The sequence below is a fragment of the Phascolarctos cinereus genome, unplaced genomic scaffold (assembly GCF_003287225.1).
Source record: "Phascolarctos cinereus isolate Bilbo 61053 unplaced genomic scaffold, phaCin_HiC Scaffold_1;HRSCAF=81, whole genome shotgun sequence".
Taxonomy (NCBI): domain Eukaryota; kingdom Metazoa; phylum Chordata; class Mammalia; order Diprotodontia; family Phascolarctidae; genus Phascolarctos; species Phascolarctos cinereus.
Genome location: NW_027555514.1, coordinates 109,973,951 through 109,992,919, shown reverse-complemented (window position 1 = coordinate 109,992,919; position 18,969 = coordinate 109,973,951). Strand labels below are relative to the sequence as shown.

Genomic DNA, 18,969 nt, shown 5'->3' with positions numbered 1-18,969 from the left:
CTTCTTTGATCTCTTCTTACCCCGGAGGCTGAATTCCAACACTGTTTCCTATAATAGACTTTGCCTGGTCCCTGTACCCAGTATGTGCTCCCCCCCAAAAAAATTACTTTGCATTTAGTTTTTCTTTAATTTGTATTTACTTATATGTGTATATGCTGTTTATCCCCAGTAGAATGTAAGCTTCTTGAGGAAAGGCCTTTTTTTATCTTTGTATTCTCAGTGCCTGGCACATAGTAGGCCCTTACTAAGTACTTGAATTGGAGTTCAATGAAGCTCAATCCCAGTAATAGTATTGAAGAAAAAGCAACTCAAAATTCAGGTCCTTCCTACCAGAGATGACTCATTTACATCATCTTTGAACCTGAACAAAAATATTGTGTTAAAAGGAACATATTGAGAGAGGAACAGAATTTTGTAAATAAAAGCCAAATACATCCTCCAGATCATTGTACAGAAACGTCCTGTAGAAAAGATGCATGCGTGTGCATGTGTCTTCTGTTGCAAATCTTGACTGCAGTCACCCTGAGCAGATTCTAATCTGCCAGCACTGTTTCTTCCTGTATTTTCATTTGACATTTAGGAGCTAGTTAATTATTTTTGGTTGTCTCTGTTTGCCCTGTTCAGAATTTCTTTGCTCAGTACTGTCTCCCATTTAAAAAATACTTCATAAATTTCAATGAGCCCTAAGGAGTTCATAAAGCAGCTTTCCAATCAAGCTCTGGGTTTAATGCTCAGTTTTTTTTCCAATAGAACACTATGCTTTCACCATAGATTACAACCAAATTAAATATATCTCTAGCTAATTTCTTTATTGAAATAATTTCATCTTACTTGTTACAATTTGAAATCAGCTGCATCTCTAAGCCTATACTTTTTTGTCAGTTTCTGTAACTTTGAGGTTGGTAGTTGATCATTTGTTTACCACATGAAGTATTTGATGTTGCCATTATTATCATTATTGCTTATCATCAACATTATTAATAGGAACAGGAAAGATTAAAATTTCTTAGCAGGATGTTTGGAAAATGTTTAGAAGGTAAAAATCTTTTTTTTAATAAAAAAAAAAGAAAAGGTTTTTGATAGTGAAGGTAGTGTGAACCCCAGAGCTGGAAATAGAATTTCAGTGTCCTATTCGTAATTCTCTTCATTTATACATGTATAGCTTCTTTAGTTCTCTGTGTTACAGATAATGAATGCAGAAAATATCACGTAACAAAGGAGTCAGGAGGTTCAGTTAAAGACCTCAAAATCTTAGTAAGCCAAGGATTGTCACTTGTTTTGATATGATATGGAATAATAATAGAGAGAATGCAGTATCACACATCTAGCCTCCAGTAGATACTTTTAGGATAATGTGAAGATAAACAATGGCTAGTAATGTACATTGTTAAATCTTGTTTCTCCTTTTGCATTAACTGCCTGGAACAAAGCTCAGCTTTTACCATTGTTTGCTATCATCTTTTATTTTTTCTGTCTTCCCATTCTTCCTTGAGGAAGAACATGATTATCCTACATAACCCAGACTGTAAGGCACTGTCTCTCTCTAGCCTTGGCAGGATCTTGGGGTTGATAACTCATTAAGATTTCTTGCTAGCATTGTGGAGTAGCTCTGCAAACAGATGCTGGGCCCTTCTCCTTTCAGAGGAAGCACCCCGTTTTTGTTTTGAATCCTCCATAAATAGTATATAATAGACACTTAATAAATGCCTATGGAAGTAAAATGGAGCTCAGTGCAGACCAGTCTGTAATGTCATTAAAAGAAAAATACCCAAAATAGCAACTCAGTGGATCTTGAGAGCATGAAGGTATGGAGAGCTCTGACTTTATGTGGCTCTCACTGGATTTGAGCCTATCGGACTTGCTTCACTGTCTGATCATTTGCTAAAACAGATGCCTCTTCATGTACTCTCATTGCCTCATATATTCATATGAAGCCAAACTGGTCAAAACGATGAGGAGAGACATGAAACAGGATGCCATGTTTCTTTGTTTCTTTGTTTGATTTTTAAATGTATGCACCAAGTGAAATTGTCCATGTTTTTATCATTTTCCTTTCTTTCAGTGCCTTCCCCTAGTCAAGATAACCACATGAGCATGGATCTCCCTCCAGGGTCAGAACAGATCATGCAGACTCTGAGTGAATTGGCCAAATCTTTCCAGGAGATGGCTGACCGCTGCCTGCTGGTTCTGCATTTGGAAGTCAGGTGCGGCTTTGGGCAAGAGTTCTTGCCAATTTGAATACATTAGGAGTCATATCTCACTTGCTTTCTAAGGGAGCATTTTATGGGTCCTTTTAGATGTTTTAATAAAAATGTTCATTTTACAGCCTGCAAGTGAACAACAAAGTCTGTCTTCAAATTGTGCTTACATATATGCAAGGCACTGTGCAGAACAGTATTCGCAATGTACAGAATAAGACTTTCCCCTACAACATGCTTGGAAAGAGAAAACTCTTATATGAGCAAAGTTAAACAACAATATGAAATGATGGCACAGGAGATTCCATAAGGCTGTCCATGAGTAATTATCAAACAGATAATAGAGGATTATGAATTCTAAGGAATGAGATATTAATGCTGACCTGATTAGGCCTTCTTCATGGAGGAGAAAGGATTTTAACTATATGATATTTGTGATCATATAGGATCATAGGATTGTAGAGTTTTAGACCTTGAGGGATCCTTAGATATCATCTGGGCCAACCCCATCATTTTGCAGATAAAGAAACAGAAATCCACACAGGTGAAATAGTTAGTAGCAGAGACAATATTCAAACCCAGATCCTTTGCCCCCAAATTCATTGCCCTTTCCGCTAGACCACAGCTCATCTTCCTCCTGGTCCATTGCTTAGCCCACCCAACAACATTCTTCTCTGTTATCTATCCATTTCACCATTTTAGAGGATACATTAGATCATCATGCTTAGTCTTTTTTTTTTCAGTCCAGATGTTGATTTCATCAGTTTAGGGAACTCCCAGGTAGGAACATCTCTTTATCCACGTGGATCTGCAACTGCTCTAGAACTCCAGCCTGTAAAAAGCTGCCTGGAACGTTGAGAGAGGTCCACTGGCTCACTCTCCCAGCATCACAGTCAGCACCTGTCAGAGGCAGCACTTAGACCCACATTGACCTGATTCTACAGCCATCCCAGTATTCACTACACCATGCTGCTTCATGGCCTACTTTTGTTTCCTTAATGTCTCTACCCCTAGTCTGCTTTTTTTGTTGTTTATTTTATCTATAAGTATGATATTATAAGTGTTTCAAGATGGTGTGGCCAGAAACGTAGTACTAGATTCAAGTCTTTTCAGCTTTTGGAATGCACAATAGTGTAATCGGATATGGATGCAGAATCAGGGAGTCTTCATGAAGAAGGGGCTACCTAACTTATGTTTCCCAAGGCACTGGGCCTTCACTGCTCGTGAGTGCTTTCAGATACTGGATGGGCAAAAGATGGGCAAACAAAAGAATCAATCCAGATTGCTCTTGAATATACTCTTTTTTCATCCTCTCCAGTAGTATAATAGAGGGGTCAAAGTAGCAGACTGCGAGTCTGCAACCCTAGGTGACGTGTCAGTTCTGACTGCTATTAACTCTATGACTACTTTACCCCCTTGGGTTCCATATCTGTAAAATGGGCAAGTATGGATACATGTGCTAACATCTACAAATTTGTGAGAAAAGTGTTGTATCAGCTCTAAAGTGTTAGAGCAATCTGCGTTGTTAGCAGCAGCAGCAGCAGCGAGCAGTATGACTTGTCTATTTGAGCTTTTCAGAAACAGTGACATTTCCTGTCTTATTGTTTTATACCAATTTTGAAATTTTTTTCTATTAGTTTGTAAGATAGCAAATATATCCCCTGCTTCTATGAATAGATCAAATGGAACAAGCTCTTGAGGAAAAATATCTAATAACTTTGTGATGTGCCAAATTGCAGATTTGCAGAGCGAAGCAAATAGAACACCGAACTAATTACTATCAAAATCCACAGAACTCAGGTTATTGATTGTGTAAGTGTGCAATACTTTTTAAAGCCAGAACTATCTATGTCATGTAGCTAATTCCCAAGAGAAATTTTAAACACATTGAGGTAGGTCATTAACTCCTCTATGTCTGTTCCTCCCCTTCATTTCTGCACATTCTGACAATAATAATCATAACATTAGACGCCATTCCATCTAAGGCTTGTTTGGGATGCTGTTAGGGGCACTTAGAGCTGGAGGAAAGGGAATTAGAGTGTGGCCACATAAGAATATTTTGAACTCGAAAATCTGGAAAGGGATTTCTCCCTTTCTTCATCTGTCACTGGGCAAGACACTGAATGTCACTATCCCTTAGTTCTCCCTGCCCAACTTTGAGAGATCACAAGATTTCCCAAAGCTTTAGTAGCAGTTGGAGCAGAGGACCAAGAATCTGAAGACCTGGGTTTCTCTTTCTGTTTGCCACTAACTCATGATGATCATATGCATGTCACTTAAATTATTTTTGCTCCATGTTCCCAATCTGCAAAATTGGGGCAATAATGTCAATGCCATACAAGTCAATGGGATATAATGAATATTAAAATGCATTGAAAAGTAAAGTTGAAAGATAAGATCCAGTTATTATTATTATTATTGTTATTATTATTATTATTATTATTATTATCTATTTGTTCTAATAACTTGAAGAAATATCCTCTCTTTGAGAAATTCTTAGAGTTTTCTCTCCACTGTATTGTTTGAAAGGAGTGAAGATGTTTTGAAGCCCTTAGGTACTATGTGATTTTTTTTAATCATAAGAGACACAACTCAGGGAACCCTATAGCTGTCTTTTAACATTTGAAGGGCTGTCACATGGAAAAGGGAATTATATTTGTTGCCATAGGACAGCCTCAGGTCCAGTGAATGGGATTTGCATGGAGGCAGATTTTTGGCTTGATACAATAAAAATTTATTCATAAGTGATAACTGAAACAAAGTAGAGTGGGCTATCCCAACAGACAGTGTCAGCAGAAGCCAGACAACCTCTCCTCTGAGACATAGAGGATATCTGTTGGGCTATGAATTGAACAAGCTGGTTTCTGAATTCTGTGGTGCCTCCAGGGTTCCATCGAGCAACAATCTTAACAGAAGGGGTTTTGCAGTTTCATACTCATGCCCTTCCATGGCTTTCCGGAACCACTGTTGATGTTGGGCCTGAATCTTATGATTGCAGGAGGTTTACCAAAATCCTATCCAGAGAAATTCTAGAATATGCAAATACAGGGTAATATTACTGGGCTGTGAATGTCTTTTTTAAGTTTAAAAATAAAAAGTATTATAAAGAACCTTAGAATGAGAAATGGTTCATTATTTTTAGTGAAAATACCATTGTTTCCAATATATTAAGAAAAGCTTTCAAAGAAGAAGAAATTTAAAATGGAGTACATTCAATGTTGATTCATTAAGGTAAGGATTTTAAAATATTGATGTTATTATGTTCAGCAAGTGTTATTAATGAGAATTTAGTGAGTAGATTCCACTGTGTTGTGTTGCTTCATCTGTAGATCCTGGTACCATATATAAAAGATCTAATACATTTTATGCTGCTGTGCTGAAGAAGAGAGAGCATATGGTAGTCTGCCTGTCACGTGCGTCAATGATGTCAACTTTGGCTCATGGTTGAAAATTTAGTGTTACCACCATTACCACCATCTCTTTGAAGCCCAGGTGGAAGTCTGTGTTCCAGTGGGGAAGGGTGCTGGACCTCAAGTCAGAGGACTTGGGTTCCTGCTACCTTATTAACTATGTAACTTTGGGTAAATTACTTAAACTCTATATACTTAAGTTTCCTCACCCATAGAAGAGAGGGTTAGAACAGATTACTTCTAAGATCCAATCCAGATCTAAAGCTATGGTGCTAAGTGGGAGAAAAAAAGATAAATTAAAGAAACCAAAGACAGCATTAAGGGAGTCAGGGGTAATACTGGGGACCTGAAAAAGCTAATAAAAATTCCAAAATGGCACTAGAGATGGAGTTAAACATTGATCAGAGCTTAAAGTGCCAGGAAGGGAGGGCAGAGAAACACCATCTGCCATATATGATACTGTCAAAACGTTGAAGGCTAAAGAACCTAATTTTAACTCTAGTCGGTGCCATCGTTGTTGGATGACACAATATGTTTTTTATAATAGAACTTTAGAATTTAAGAACTGAAAGTGACATTAAGAGTTCATGTAATCCAACTCCATCACTTTGTAGATGAGGAAAGAAAGCCTAGAGGAATGGAGTGAGACACCCATGGGCATCATAGTAATTTGGAATTATAAAGGGTTTTAAGGTTTGCAAACTATTTTACTTATAACAATCTCATGAGAGAACTATCATCTCCATTTTAAAGACAAAGAAACTGAGATCAGAGAATAGACATGACTTAGCCATGGTCACATAGCCAGTATGTGTCAAAGCTAAGATTTGAATCCAGGTCTCTTGGATTTTGAGCCTTCACTCAACACTCTTACTACATACTGCTCTATTTTGTTGACTTTTAAAGGTAGTTTCCAAGGAAGAATTAGCAGATTTAATGAAATATCTAGCACAGTTCTCGGCACCTAAGTAGGTATTTGATTAATAATTGATTTGTTGGCTTTTCAGTGAATAATTAGAAGTCATCTGGTTTGAACTGAGACCCAAATAAAATTCAACATGGACCACTTTTTGAGATTCAAAAGAAGTAAATTGCATTTGGAACTGCTGGTTTTATATTAGTACTCATAAGGTAGACACAGAAGTCTAGAGAGACTGAGAGCACACCTGGCCATGATAATAAATATTTACTGTGTGCCTCTCATTTGCTGAATATGTTACAAAGAGCCTAGACTGCATATGGGGTCTGTCCTCCAGGAATGGATACTCCAGTGAAGTATCTCAAATTATTCTGACTTTTTACCTTTATCCAAGAAGCAGCCATGATTTAAAAAAAATTTTTTTGAAAGGCAAATAAATAGACAACACACCAGGAATTTAGAAAAACTTCAAATGCCAAAAAATTTAGTCTTGTTCTGAATAATTTTATACTAGTGGTCCTCATTATTCTTTAGCATTATTAAAGTTCAAGCCAGAAAGCCTTAGCAAAAGCCAACAGGTTCTAATGAGTTGGAGGACCCAGCTGAAAAACATTTGACATTTTACCTGAGAAATCATAGGTTGTATTTAATCACAGGGAGGTCCCTTTTCCACAGTTTAGGGGGAAAGGGAAATGACGCCCTAATTATTAAAAATTATAGAAGGATTAAAAATTGTCAAGGTTTCCTCCCAGTTGAACTCCAGAGGAAAAATATAAACTTGCCCTTTGAGTCTGGATGCCGAGAATGTCATCTCTATCAGCCGTTTTCTTTCACCATCAGGAGGGCTTGAAGTGGGGGCAACAGCAACTGCCCGTAGCTGGTGCAACCTAAGTGTGCGCTTTCTGAAAATCAACCCTCATACTGTGCAATCATCAGCGTTTTCAGAAAACCTTAATGCCAAAGTCATGTTGAGGTCAGCAGCAGCTTGCCTATGTTAGAAAATAGCACAGGATTTTCCTTGTGAAGTTGACACTTCTTTGTGGCCGTATTCATGCCCTTTTACAAGACTAATCACTTGGGGACCAGCCGATACCCAAAAATACCACGTAATTTTCTTCAGGGAAATGAAAGACCTTTCGCCATGATGTTCACAGCTTTTCACCTGTTTGTAAAGAACTAAGTTGTGTTTTTGGCCAAAAAATAAATGGTATTGGTTTGAGGGGATTTTAATTTTTGGTGTTTTGTTTTTAAGTCATACAAAATTTATCAAGCTTCACCCTTTTCAAAGTGGTTAGGTATTTAAAAGTGGCAAAGAAACCATTATATTCATTGAAATCTGTCATTAGCAACTTACCTGTTTTCTTGTTCTTTTTTTTTTAGAGTTCACTGTTTTCACTATCTCATCCCTCTGGCAAAGCAAGGGAATTACGCCATTGTCGCTAATGTGGAAAGTATGGATTATGATCCTCTGGTGGTTCGGCTTAATAAAGACATAAGTGGTATTGAAGAGGCCATGAGTGCCAGTCTGCAGCAGCACAAGTTTCAGTATATCTTTGAAGGTCAGATCTTTGCCCATGTGATTGGGAGGAGGAAGGATAGAATTTGTACGCATTTCTATCTGCCTTAAATTTGAAACTATTGGGGAAAGCATTTTTTTTTACATGTTAAGAGATGCAAATTGTGTGTGTGTGTGTGTGGCTAAGGTAGACCAAAGTATGGTTACCATCTGTTCCTGATTGATAAGGAGATTTAATCAAACATAGGGGCAGATGGCAGTCCTGCTGCCTCCATCCCATGCTGCTCATAAGGTCTGGGTACAGGTGGGGAATGGGCCCTGACTCAATTCATACAAAATTGAAGGGAAAAAAAGAGAGGAATCCTGAAAGATTCCTCATCAATAGTATCATTGATTATAAAAACCATCATTCCACCATGACTGCCATCTTCTCAGAGTGTGTCTTCTGAAAAGAGCGTATGCCTCTGATTAACAAGGTTCCCTCAGAGCATTAAGGTGCATTTCCTTTAGTCCTATGTTGGTTAATGTGGAGTGTGCCGTGTGTGGAGCCTGGTGGTGAGAGCTGCTAGCTTTTGCCTTAGAATGTAGCTAATTTCCATGAAATTAGGTTTACAAAGGAATGTGATCACCTGAAGATGGGAAAAAGTAGCAATGCATGGCTACGCCTCTTGTTTTGAACTTTATGTCTTCTAACAAAATTTGACTTTAAAGTGATTCTTGTTTTCCCTTTGACTTTGTTCCCATGGGAACAGATAAGTAGGTTAGGTAGAAAACTTAGTGGTGAGAGGCTGAATATGGTAGCCAGCTCTATAGTAGATTGCCAGTCCTGGTCTAGTTAGAGGTGTTATGACTGGTGGGACTTAGAGTCCTCCCCATACGCTTCATTTTTCCTTCACCACACCTTACTCAAGAATGTCCTCTCTGCTGTTGGCTACTGTTCTATACTTTCTTCTTTTGAAAACTTGGTTCCAATTCCAGAATCCATATTCATAGCTCTCAGAACTTTGTTCTCCTTTTCCCCCTAATCTGGACCATCACTGCTGTACTGCAGTAGCATACTTGTTGAGATGGATGGTTCCCATCCTGTGACACATACTGTGCTCTTAAATTCTCCAAGTTTGAGATTTCATTCTATGTAAAATAAACTAGGCCTGTGCTATTCAGTAGTTCAAAATTCATTACAAGTTCAGCTGGAAGAGGTGAATAGCATCAGTGTCTTTGTCTGCACTCATTTCAGATACCTTGTCGTCTATCTAGAATGCTAACTGCTAAGTTTTCTATCTCTTCTTCTATATTTTAGAAGGGAAAAATAGCCTCAAGAAATGGCTCACCCACATGAAACTTCATGTTATTCACATCATATTATTCTTCTACCACTGAATTATACATAATATCCAGTCAATCTGAGCTATTGATTGTTAGAGCCCATGTATTGATTCTTTATATGTCAGAATAAGCCAGACTCAGATCTGCTGAGTCTCCCACCAGAAGTCACACGGACACTGTGCCATCTACATGCCTCCAGATTTTCTTATTCTATTTTAGCCACTGTGTTCAACCTATCAATTTACTGCTTCTAGTAATAAATATACTTACTATACTAGTAATAAATATATGCACTGAAAGGGTCAAGAATACAAGAAGAACGAATGCCAGTCATCCAACTCTAGCATGTTCCTATTGGAACTTTAGTTATGGTCCTAGTCATCCAGTGAAGGGGCCCTTGTATCTCTCTCTCACACATCTGCTTTCAACAGTTTATTTTCTGACAGTATGAGAAAGGGGGAGCCCACCCCAATCATTATATCACAATGTTATCTCACATCCTGCCTAATTCCACATATCAGCTGGTCAGCAGCCTAGGCAAAGGAGCAGAGGCTCAAATTCAATTTGACATCTCGCAAGATGTTCTCTGAGCCCTTGGCATGGCAGCATTGGGGCAATAGGCAAGGCCAAAATAAGAGAAGAGTCAGACGTTGCATTCTGTGCAGCTTTCCTCCCTTTCTAACTCCTTGGGTCGTACACAGTTTCCAAATGGATGACAAAACCACCTGGAAAGATGCTGATTTCTCTGCCACCATTTCAGTTTAAGGAAGACTTAAAGCTGCTAAATCAAGAGCTAGAAGGGACCTCAGAAGCCATCTGGTCCAACCCCTCATTTTACAGTTGAAGAAACTGAGGCCCAGGGAAGTTAAATGCCTTGCCTGAGGTCATTCATATAGGTAGTAACGCATCCATTCAAATGTATCCGATATGGCTGTCGGGTTGAAGAACTGTCTTGCCCCCTCTGGGTCTCATCTACCACCCCTCCTTTGTTCCAACAGGTTTGGGCCACTTGATTTCCTGCATCTTGATCAATGGGGCCCAGTACTTCAGGCGTATCAGTGAGTCTGGCATCAAGAAAATGTGTAGGAACATCTTTGTGCTTCAGCAGAACTTGACCAACATCACCATGTCACGAGAGGCAGACCTGGACTTTGCAAGGTACGGGGAAAGTTTGGGGTCACATCCACATAGTGCATGGGGAACTTGGGATCTCATGAACAAGCCCATGCACTTGTAAAGAGCCTGAGGTCCTAGAACACAAGTGTTGTTTCTTTTTCCATCTCTTCCTGTAGAGCTACATCCGAGTACAACTGTGCCCATTTGGAGAGTAATGGAAGAACAAGCATGTCCTGCCACTGGTAGACAAGCCCTTGTTGGATGAGACCCAAGATTTCAGTGGTACAGGGAACTCCTCCTAGGGAAACGCCCTCCACTGATGCGGATGAACACTAGTTCTGCAATCTATGATCTTAGAGAGTTATTTGGGTGCATTGAGAAGTTAAAAATAATGTCAGCAACAATGATAATAATAACTAGTATTTATAGGTTGCCTACTATGTACCAGGCACTGTGCTGAGTGCTTTACAAAGATTATCTCGTTTGAGCTTTACAACAACCCTGGGACTTAGGTGCTATTATTATCCCCATTTTACAGGGAAGAAACAGACAACAGAAGTTAAGTGACTTGTCCAAAGTCTCAATGCTAGTAAAGTGTCTGAGGTAGGATTTGAACTCAAATCTTCCTGACTTCAAACCCAGTGCTCTGTCCACTGTGCCACCCAGCTGCCTAGAATCATACAGTCAGTATATGTGAGAGGCAGCATTTGAACCCAGGTCTTCCTGACTCAGTCCAGCACTGCATCTGCTGTGCCACACTGCCTGTCAGTAGATAAGCAAACATATTATATCCCTACGCACATTTAAAAAAAAAAAGCAGATGAATCTTCAAGCTCCATCACTAACAGCCAATGTCTGACAATACTCATGGTCAAGAAATCAACCTTTATTCCTAATCTCTCTGACTCTCATTTAACAAGGTGCTTTTACTTTTGTATCTTTTAATTTGACTTTTTGCTTCCTAGAGAAGCTCGGCAAAGATAGAAAATTCTTGGAGTGGCATTTAAAGAGATAAATAAATGTCACATCATGTGGAAAGTTATTGTAACGTTTGGTTTTTATTACATGATCCTGTTGAGCCTATTCTCTTCCTCCCTGTCCTCCTTTGTCTTTGTATATTTCTCCCTATTTCTGTGTGTGTGTCATAAACTGAATTAGATGGAAAGCCTTCCTTTCTCAGATTAGGAAAACCAGGTGTGACTGAATGTTGCATTTATTTGGCCTCTCTTATGGGGAATGATCTCATTATTGAATTAGTCTGTTCATAATAACATTGACAAGGGGAAGTTAAGAACATAGAGGCCTGAGGGACACTGAGAAGCATTACTAATTCTCTGTGGAATATGATTCCTAAATTCAATCATCCCTTTTTAAATTATTTTTTTTTCTTTAGCTGAAATGTTAAGTAAATTAGCATGGTTTTTGGCAGACAGTGTGGGGCCTGAACATGTGCTACAAGCAACTGGCATCTGAGTTAATGAAATGCTGACTGAGCAGTATTTAGTTTCTGAGGTTGGCATCAGTGGACCATCCACTGGGGAAGCATTGCTTCAAGCAGTCATTGAATGGCGACGGAGTTTTGCCTTTCCCAGATGTCTTGCGTCTTCCCTGCCTGGGCCAGTTCTCACCTAGCTTCTTCTGGTATCTTCTCTGATCAGATAGATTGGGAAAGAAAATACGTTGGCATAAACATATAGAAGCACAATGGGTAAGCAAGCTGATGTCAAAGATCGTTTCAGGCTTTGACATAGTGTAGACCTTGGTGACACAACCCTTCTCTGGAAAGGAAGAGTAACTCATGTATCATCCTACACAGACTTTGATTTGATTGATAAGTTCTTCTCCAAAAAGGTGCCAGATCAGTTCAGGATCTTAACCGTTAGATCCTGGGTTAGTGAAGGGGGAGTCAGCCTTAGAATTATGGAAACTTGAGTTCAAGTTCAGTCTCTTCATGCATACCAACTGTGTGACCCTGGGCAAAATCTGAGTGCCTCAGGCAACACTGCAAACTCTGGAGTTCAGGCCATTTACTTGTGTGCACTGTCAGTTCCACAGGAGCAGAAATCTGATCTCATGCCTGCCTTTCTGGCTGTGTGACCCTTAATCTCTATTTACCTCCATCTTCTCATCTATAAAAGAAAAATAATATTATCTGCCTTAGAGTTGTGAGGACCAAATGAGACCATGTATTTAAAAGTCAGTTGCAACATAAACAGTATATACAGATGTAAGGGATGATGAGGATTTTGAGCCAGTCAAATCAAGGCTTATTTGGTAGTAGATTATGACAGATTTTATCTTTAGTACCTTGAAGATGCTAAACAAGGGCCTAAGAAAGGCTTTAAAAGCCCCTGAGGTGGGCAGTTTCTAACTTGACTGAAGATGAAGAATCTCCTATGGAATTTCTGCTTACCTATACTATAACAAAGAAAAATATACATACATACATACACACACATGTATATGTATATGTGTATATGTCTACATACACATGCATACATATATAATATGTATGTGTACATATACACGTAGACACACAGTGTGTGTGTGTGTGTGTGTGTGTGTGTGCCTGAATGTGTTTAGTTCCCATACATGGGTTTCTTTTCATCTTTGCTTCCCTCTGCATCCCTCAATCACTGACACATGCCTTCTACAGCCTTATGTGTTCCCTGCTTTGCTGTTCCTGAGAGGGGCAGGTTCTGTGAAATGTGTCCCATTAGTTCTACTGAATTTCAAACTGTGTTAGATAACCCTAACAGCAATACCCAAATAGCCAAGAATAGAATGTTCGGAGTGTGGCTCAGCATTCCTTACACAGTGGCTAGTCAAGCGGGGACAGCATCTGTATTTCCTCTGACTCTCTATAGGAATGTTATCTTCAAGCATAGTAATTAATCATTGGTTTGCCATGTGTCAGAAAACTTAGTTCACAAGAAGTTGCAAAACTCTCATAGTTTCCCATTTTTGTTGTTGTTGTTTTAGCCCCATGACCTTGGCCAATGAGAAGGGAAAGCCTTTTCTATTACAGCTGGGGTTGGGGTTTGGGGGAACCAAGGGACAGAGGACAAGAAGGAGATGGGACAAGATTTTGTATCATCTCATTTATGCTAGGACTATCAAGCTAATTTCTACGATGATTAACATTCTGCTGTGGATACCTTGAGAATTTTTACAGCGTTTGTGACTGTGATAGATAGGTATTACTCATTTTGAGTTGGTTGTTTCATTCTTTGCATACCGATGCCATAATTTAAACTGTGAACAGGAAGATAAACCTCAGGTGAACAAAGGATTCGAAGCACCTTGCAACATTACTGGAATAATAGTGCAACCCTCCCTGTCTTCTATGGTAAGGATCACTTAAGCCGTGACATGGGTTTGACTTCTTTGACCCTGCTGTTGATTTTCACACTCAGAAGGATAGTTTGTCCTGGGAAATCACTGTAGATTAACTAGAAAGCCAAAGGATGTCATCAGTCTGCTTTGTAATTCCTTTCATCGGACACTAGGTTAGCCTGCACTCTGATGTGATTTTCTAAATGTAATTCACAGAAGTATTGACAGGACCCGCACGTTCAATATTCTTGTATTATACTGGAGATGTCCATGCTGGACTTCAAGCCCCCGTATATATCGTATGGTAATATTTAACAAAGTACTGTGACTGCCAGATTTTTAGACAAAGGTCGTATTCAAGATAAGTAGCCTAGAATTTCCTCTCCATCCACTGCCACATGTTTGCCACTTCACGTAACTGAATTCCCTCCATACTATAGTTAAATTTCCTCATTCTTGTTTCTCCCCAGTTGTCTGTCCCCACTGCTTTCTTCTCCCAAGTCAACTCTGCAGAGGTCATGTGGTCTAATGGAAAGAGAAGAGATTTGAAGTCAGAAACCCTGGATTTATATTCTGGCTGTACTTCTTACCATCTTTGTGACCTTGGGCCAGTCACTTAAACCTCCAGGGTTTATAAAAATAAAGAGATTGCCCCAGGTGATATCAATAAAAGATACTACATTCCCATCCATCTGTCATTGGGCTATATGCCTTTTCTCTTCAGCCTAGCGTTTATCACATTATTGCAAGTAAAGATGTGGGCGCTAGAAATTCTGAGCTGATCAAGGAGAACAGTACCAATTTATGATAAAACCTTCCTGATGACTTGGAGGGGAAAATGTTTTACTGATTTTTTTTTTAGTAATGTTATCCCTTCCAAATACTCCCATCAGCTCCCCATAGAAACTTGTCTTTTGACAATGAAGTGCCATTTAAACAAAACGGATACACTGACCATGCCTTTCAGCATATGCCTCATTCCTTACCTATAGTATACCACCTCCCTATTGAGAAGAGGGGCATGTGTTTCATCCTAAGTCCTCTGGCATCAAAACTGATCATTGCATTGATCTGAATTCTGATGTCTTTTAGTGTTTTTCTCCTCCATGTTTATTGAAGTGTACATATATACCTTAATATAGAGGTGTATATATGTATATGTACACACACATGTTTCTCTTGATTCTGATTACTTCATTTTGTTTCAGTTCACTCAGAAATTCCCAAGTCTCTCTAAATGAGAGGAAAATATTTCAAGATCCTTTATTGTTGCATTTCCTTTTCTTCCATATATACTTTAAATGAAGTGGCACTTTATGGAGATGTGTCAGTGGGAATCTCAATTTCACATCTACATTAGAGTCTGAGTGGAAGGTGGATAAGAGATAAATATGCAGTTAGACTAAGGAGGTTTTCAAAGTATGAGCTGCAAAATGCTAAATTTGCAGTGTCGCCCTTCAAACTGAATAGGCTTTCTGGGTTGGACGGAAGCTATTGTGTCTCTTACAACACAGACCTTTATAGTATGCTTCTCCCAGACATAATCTCCTTTGTTTTCATGTATATGTCCAGTGAATCTCTTGAATTTTTATTATTCCAGAAGTGAAATAAGCCTTTGATTTTACTTTTAATTAGTAAACAACCTCACTTCTTGTATTATCAAAGTCTACTTTAAGAGATAGCCAATTGAATTTGATACCTGGGAAAATTCTATAATATACTATTAAAGGGATGGTTAGTAAATATCTAGAAAAAGAAGCAGTTGTCATAAGAACTAGCATGATTTCATCAAGAATAGATTATGCTAGACTAATGTCTTTGCTTTTTGAATAGGGTTACTAGACTTGTAGATCTACAGCGGATTCCTACAGAGGAATGTTGTAGATATAGCTTACCTAGATTTTATCAGAGCATTTGATAGTCTTTCATGCCACTCATACAGAAAAGCTAGAGAGCTTTTAGCTAGATGGTCATGCAGTTAGGTAGATTAAGACCTCTTTAAATTGCCAGTCCCAAAGAGTAATCACTATTGGTTCAATGTCATCTTGGAAAGAGGATTCCGGGAGAGCACCCATGGGATCTATGCTTGGCCTTGTGCTAGTGAATATATTTATCAGACTGGAATAAAGGCATAACTGGTATGCTTGTCAACTTTGAACCTAGTAGTGGATGACAGAATCAGTATTCTACAAACTCCGGATGACAACTCTTGCAACAACAGACATTGGACTAAATATGGTAAAATGAAATCTAATTGGGTAGTCTTGTACTGGAGTTCACAAGATCGACTTCAAGAGTCACAGAGAGGGGAAAGTGTGACTACACAGCAGTTTTGCTGAAAATTTTTAGAGGTCTAAATGAAATACGCATTCAGTGAGTCAGCAATATGAAAGCTATCATATTAGCTATCTTAGGATTCATTAAGAGCAACATAGTTTCTAGTACTCAGAAGGTGATAGTACAGCTATACTCTGCCCTGCCCAGACCACATGTGCAGCTGAAAATTGTACAGTTATCCCTTCCACATTTTGGGGGTTAGGGGCAATCTGGAAACCACATAAAAATTTTTGGCCTTCTCTTTATACCAGAGAAGTCTGAATTATTATGGTATTAAAAGATAAAAATATGTTGATATTGTACAATACTGTACATGTATTTTATGCATTTCTGAGTTTCTGAACTTTTTCTGTGTTGTCTGTTGGTCTTTGTGTGAAGTCTATGGCTTTCACAAAACTCCTCGAAAATTCCCATTTAATTTCTCATGCCGACCCATGATATATCGAAACCTCAGTGAGGAAAGACATGATGTGGAAGGGATAACTGTATTCAATTGGGTGCTCTATTATAGGAAGGACATTGCTAAGCTGGAGAACATCTAGAGAAGAGCAACCAGTGAATGACAACTCTTAAGATCGTGCCTCATGAGGATGATACAAAGAAATTGGAGATATTTAGCTTGAGGAAGGGAAGACTTGGGGAATAGGTGATGTCTCTTCTGAGGTATTTGAAGAGCCACTATGGGGAAGAGTGGTGAGGTTCATTCTGCTTGACAGAACTAGAAGCAGGAGGATTGGAGAAATTAAAAAGAAGCAAATTTAGGAAACGTCAAGTTAAACCTGCTAACGATTAGAGCTATTCAGGAGAGAAGTCCCCCTCCACCAAGGCTTTTAGTCACAGGTTGGATGGCCCCTGGTCAGCTGTGTTTTAGAGGAGAATTCTGACTCAGGTGCAGGTTGTACTAAATGGACTCTGAAATGCTTTCCACCTCTGAGCTTCTGTGACTTGTCCTTACCATCAAAACCTTGGCAGTGACAAAGGGGAAGAACCCAACCCAGGACCTCAGGACAGCTAGAGAAAAAACTACAGTTGGACTGGCTCCTTGGGGTGGGGGTGGAAGGTGGGAGACGCATGGCCCCTCAGTGAAGAAAGGCTCTCCTCAGCTCAATGTTAAGAAGATGAAAGGTTCCATTTTAGAATAGTAAACCAATAGCTAGTTAAAAATCAGAGACTGAGATAATAGCAACTCGTATTTATGTAGTTTCTTAAGATATTAAAAGTGCTTTCCTCACAACAAACCTTTAAAACAGCTGGTAAACCCAAAGAATAGTGCCCCAGCAGTGTTTCCATATCAAGCAGAAAACTTATGTAGGAAATAGCTGACCCTTAAGAATCTTCTCCCCTTTCCTGGGGTGGTGTTCTCAGAGCTATACAAATAACCCCTCGCTTGTTCAGCTGCCCATGCTGGTCTTGCAGAAGGCATCCATGCTGCATAAGAGGGCACTCTTTCCCTCACCCAAAGAGTTATGTGCTTTTTATTTATTGCAACACCTTCTCCTGTTCCCCCAGCCCCACCCCCAACCCCAACCTATTGCTCTCTGTGCCTGATCTGTGACCCAAAAATTCTACCCAAGCAGCTTGGGAAGTTCTTTCATGTGGTCCAAAGGGGATGTTCTTTTTTTCAGGAAAAAGTAATTTCTAAGAATCTGAATGCCCAGGTAGCTTCATAACCACCCAAATAATATCAATAAGGTTATTTCCATATATTTATGAAGCATCTTTCTTTTTTCTCTCTTATTTTATTTTTTTCTCATTTACATGTAAGAAAAAATGTTAACATTCATTTTTTTAAAAATTGTGGGTTCCAAATTCTTTTCTTCCCTCCTACCCAATTTAAGAAGGCAAGCAATTTGATATAGATTACACATGATTAATGTATAATTATACATTATACACCTTTCTTTATAAATCACAAGTATTTTCTTGTTCCCTCCTTAAGCTTCCCATGTGAGGCAGAAAGGTTATATGCCTCCCCAGAGGTTACAGGCAGTTGCAAAGCCAAATGGAAATCCAGGTTTCCAGACATAAAGCAATGCTTTTATCTTAGGCCATACAACCTCCCCTAGGTATAGATTCTCTCTGACAAAGCCAAGAATGGTGAATTTCTCCCAGAAGGAGCCCTCAGGAAGATCTATTTCCCATATCCTTTTGGTCCTAAGATTATTGCTTTCATTTTCTGCACGAAAGATTCCAGTTTTCCTACTTGGATTGAGCAGCGTGTGATGTGATTGAGAGGGATTAGCAATAACATAGTGCCATCTGCTGGAATCCCTTCTCAGAGCTCTGCACTGATGAATCCTTCAAGATCCCTTCCCTGGTTCACAGTCAGGAGTAGACACTGCACCTGATTTAAGCTTCTGGGGTAGTTTTGTTGAAAAAAGAAATGCCTTGCAGAGAAAATAATCTTTTTTTTTTAGAAATAATTTTGGTGTTTTAAAAAATAAACAGCAGATCCTTATGTAGGCTTTTCTCTATACATTTGCTACCAGAATGCTATCCTGTCACTCACCCAATCAATCAGTAAACATTTGTTTATTAAGCACCTGCTTTTCCTGGCACTGTGCTAAGCACTATGAATGCAGAAAGAGGCAAAAGGCAGTCCCAGCCCTCAGGGAGTTGGAAGTAACCTTTCCTGCTATTCTTCTCCTGGGTTCTCCCACACCATGATATTCTGCGGCTTTTGATCCATGACTATTACCTATGAGGGTTTGTGCATGTTTTGCTTTTTTTGTTGTTGTTTTTTGTTTTATTGTGTCAGGGATTAGGATTACCTCAGAAACTAATGTTGCTGCTAATTCCCAATGTTGCCAC

At 39.1% G+C, this 18,969-nt stretch overlaps 1 protein-coding gene across 2 annotated transcripts in view; it reads left to right on the top strand.

The window, feature by feature from the left end:
- Positions 1-18,969, top strand: part of EXOC4 (exocyst complex component 4) — an 860,605-nt gene that overhangs the window by 783,850 nt on the left and 57,786 nt on the right. For both annotated transcript variants that reach the window (XM_021002278.2, XM_021002279.2), the window contains 3 exons: positions 2,063-2,204; positions 7,908-8,086; positions 10,368-10,527. In XM_021002278.2, the coding sequence (XP_020857937.1) occupies positions 2,063-2,204; positions 7,908-8,086; positions 10,368-10,527 (481 nt within the window). The remainder of the gene's footprint in view (positions 1-2,062; positions 2,205-7,907; positions 8,087-10,367; positions 10,528-18,969) is intronic.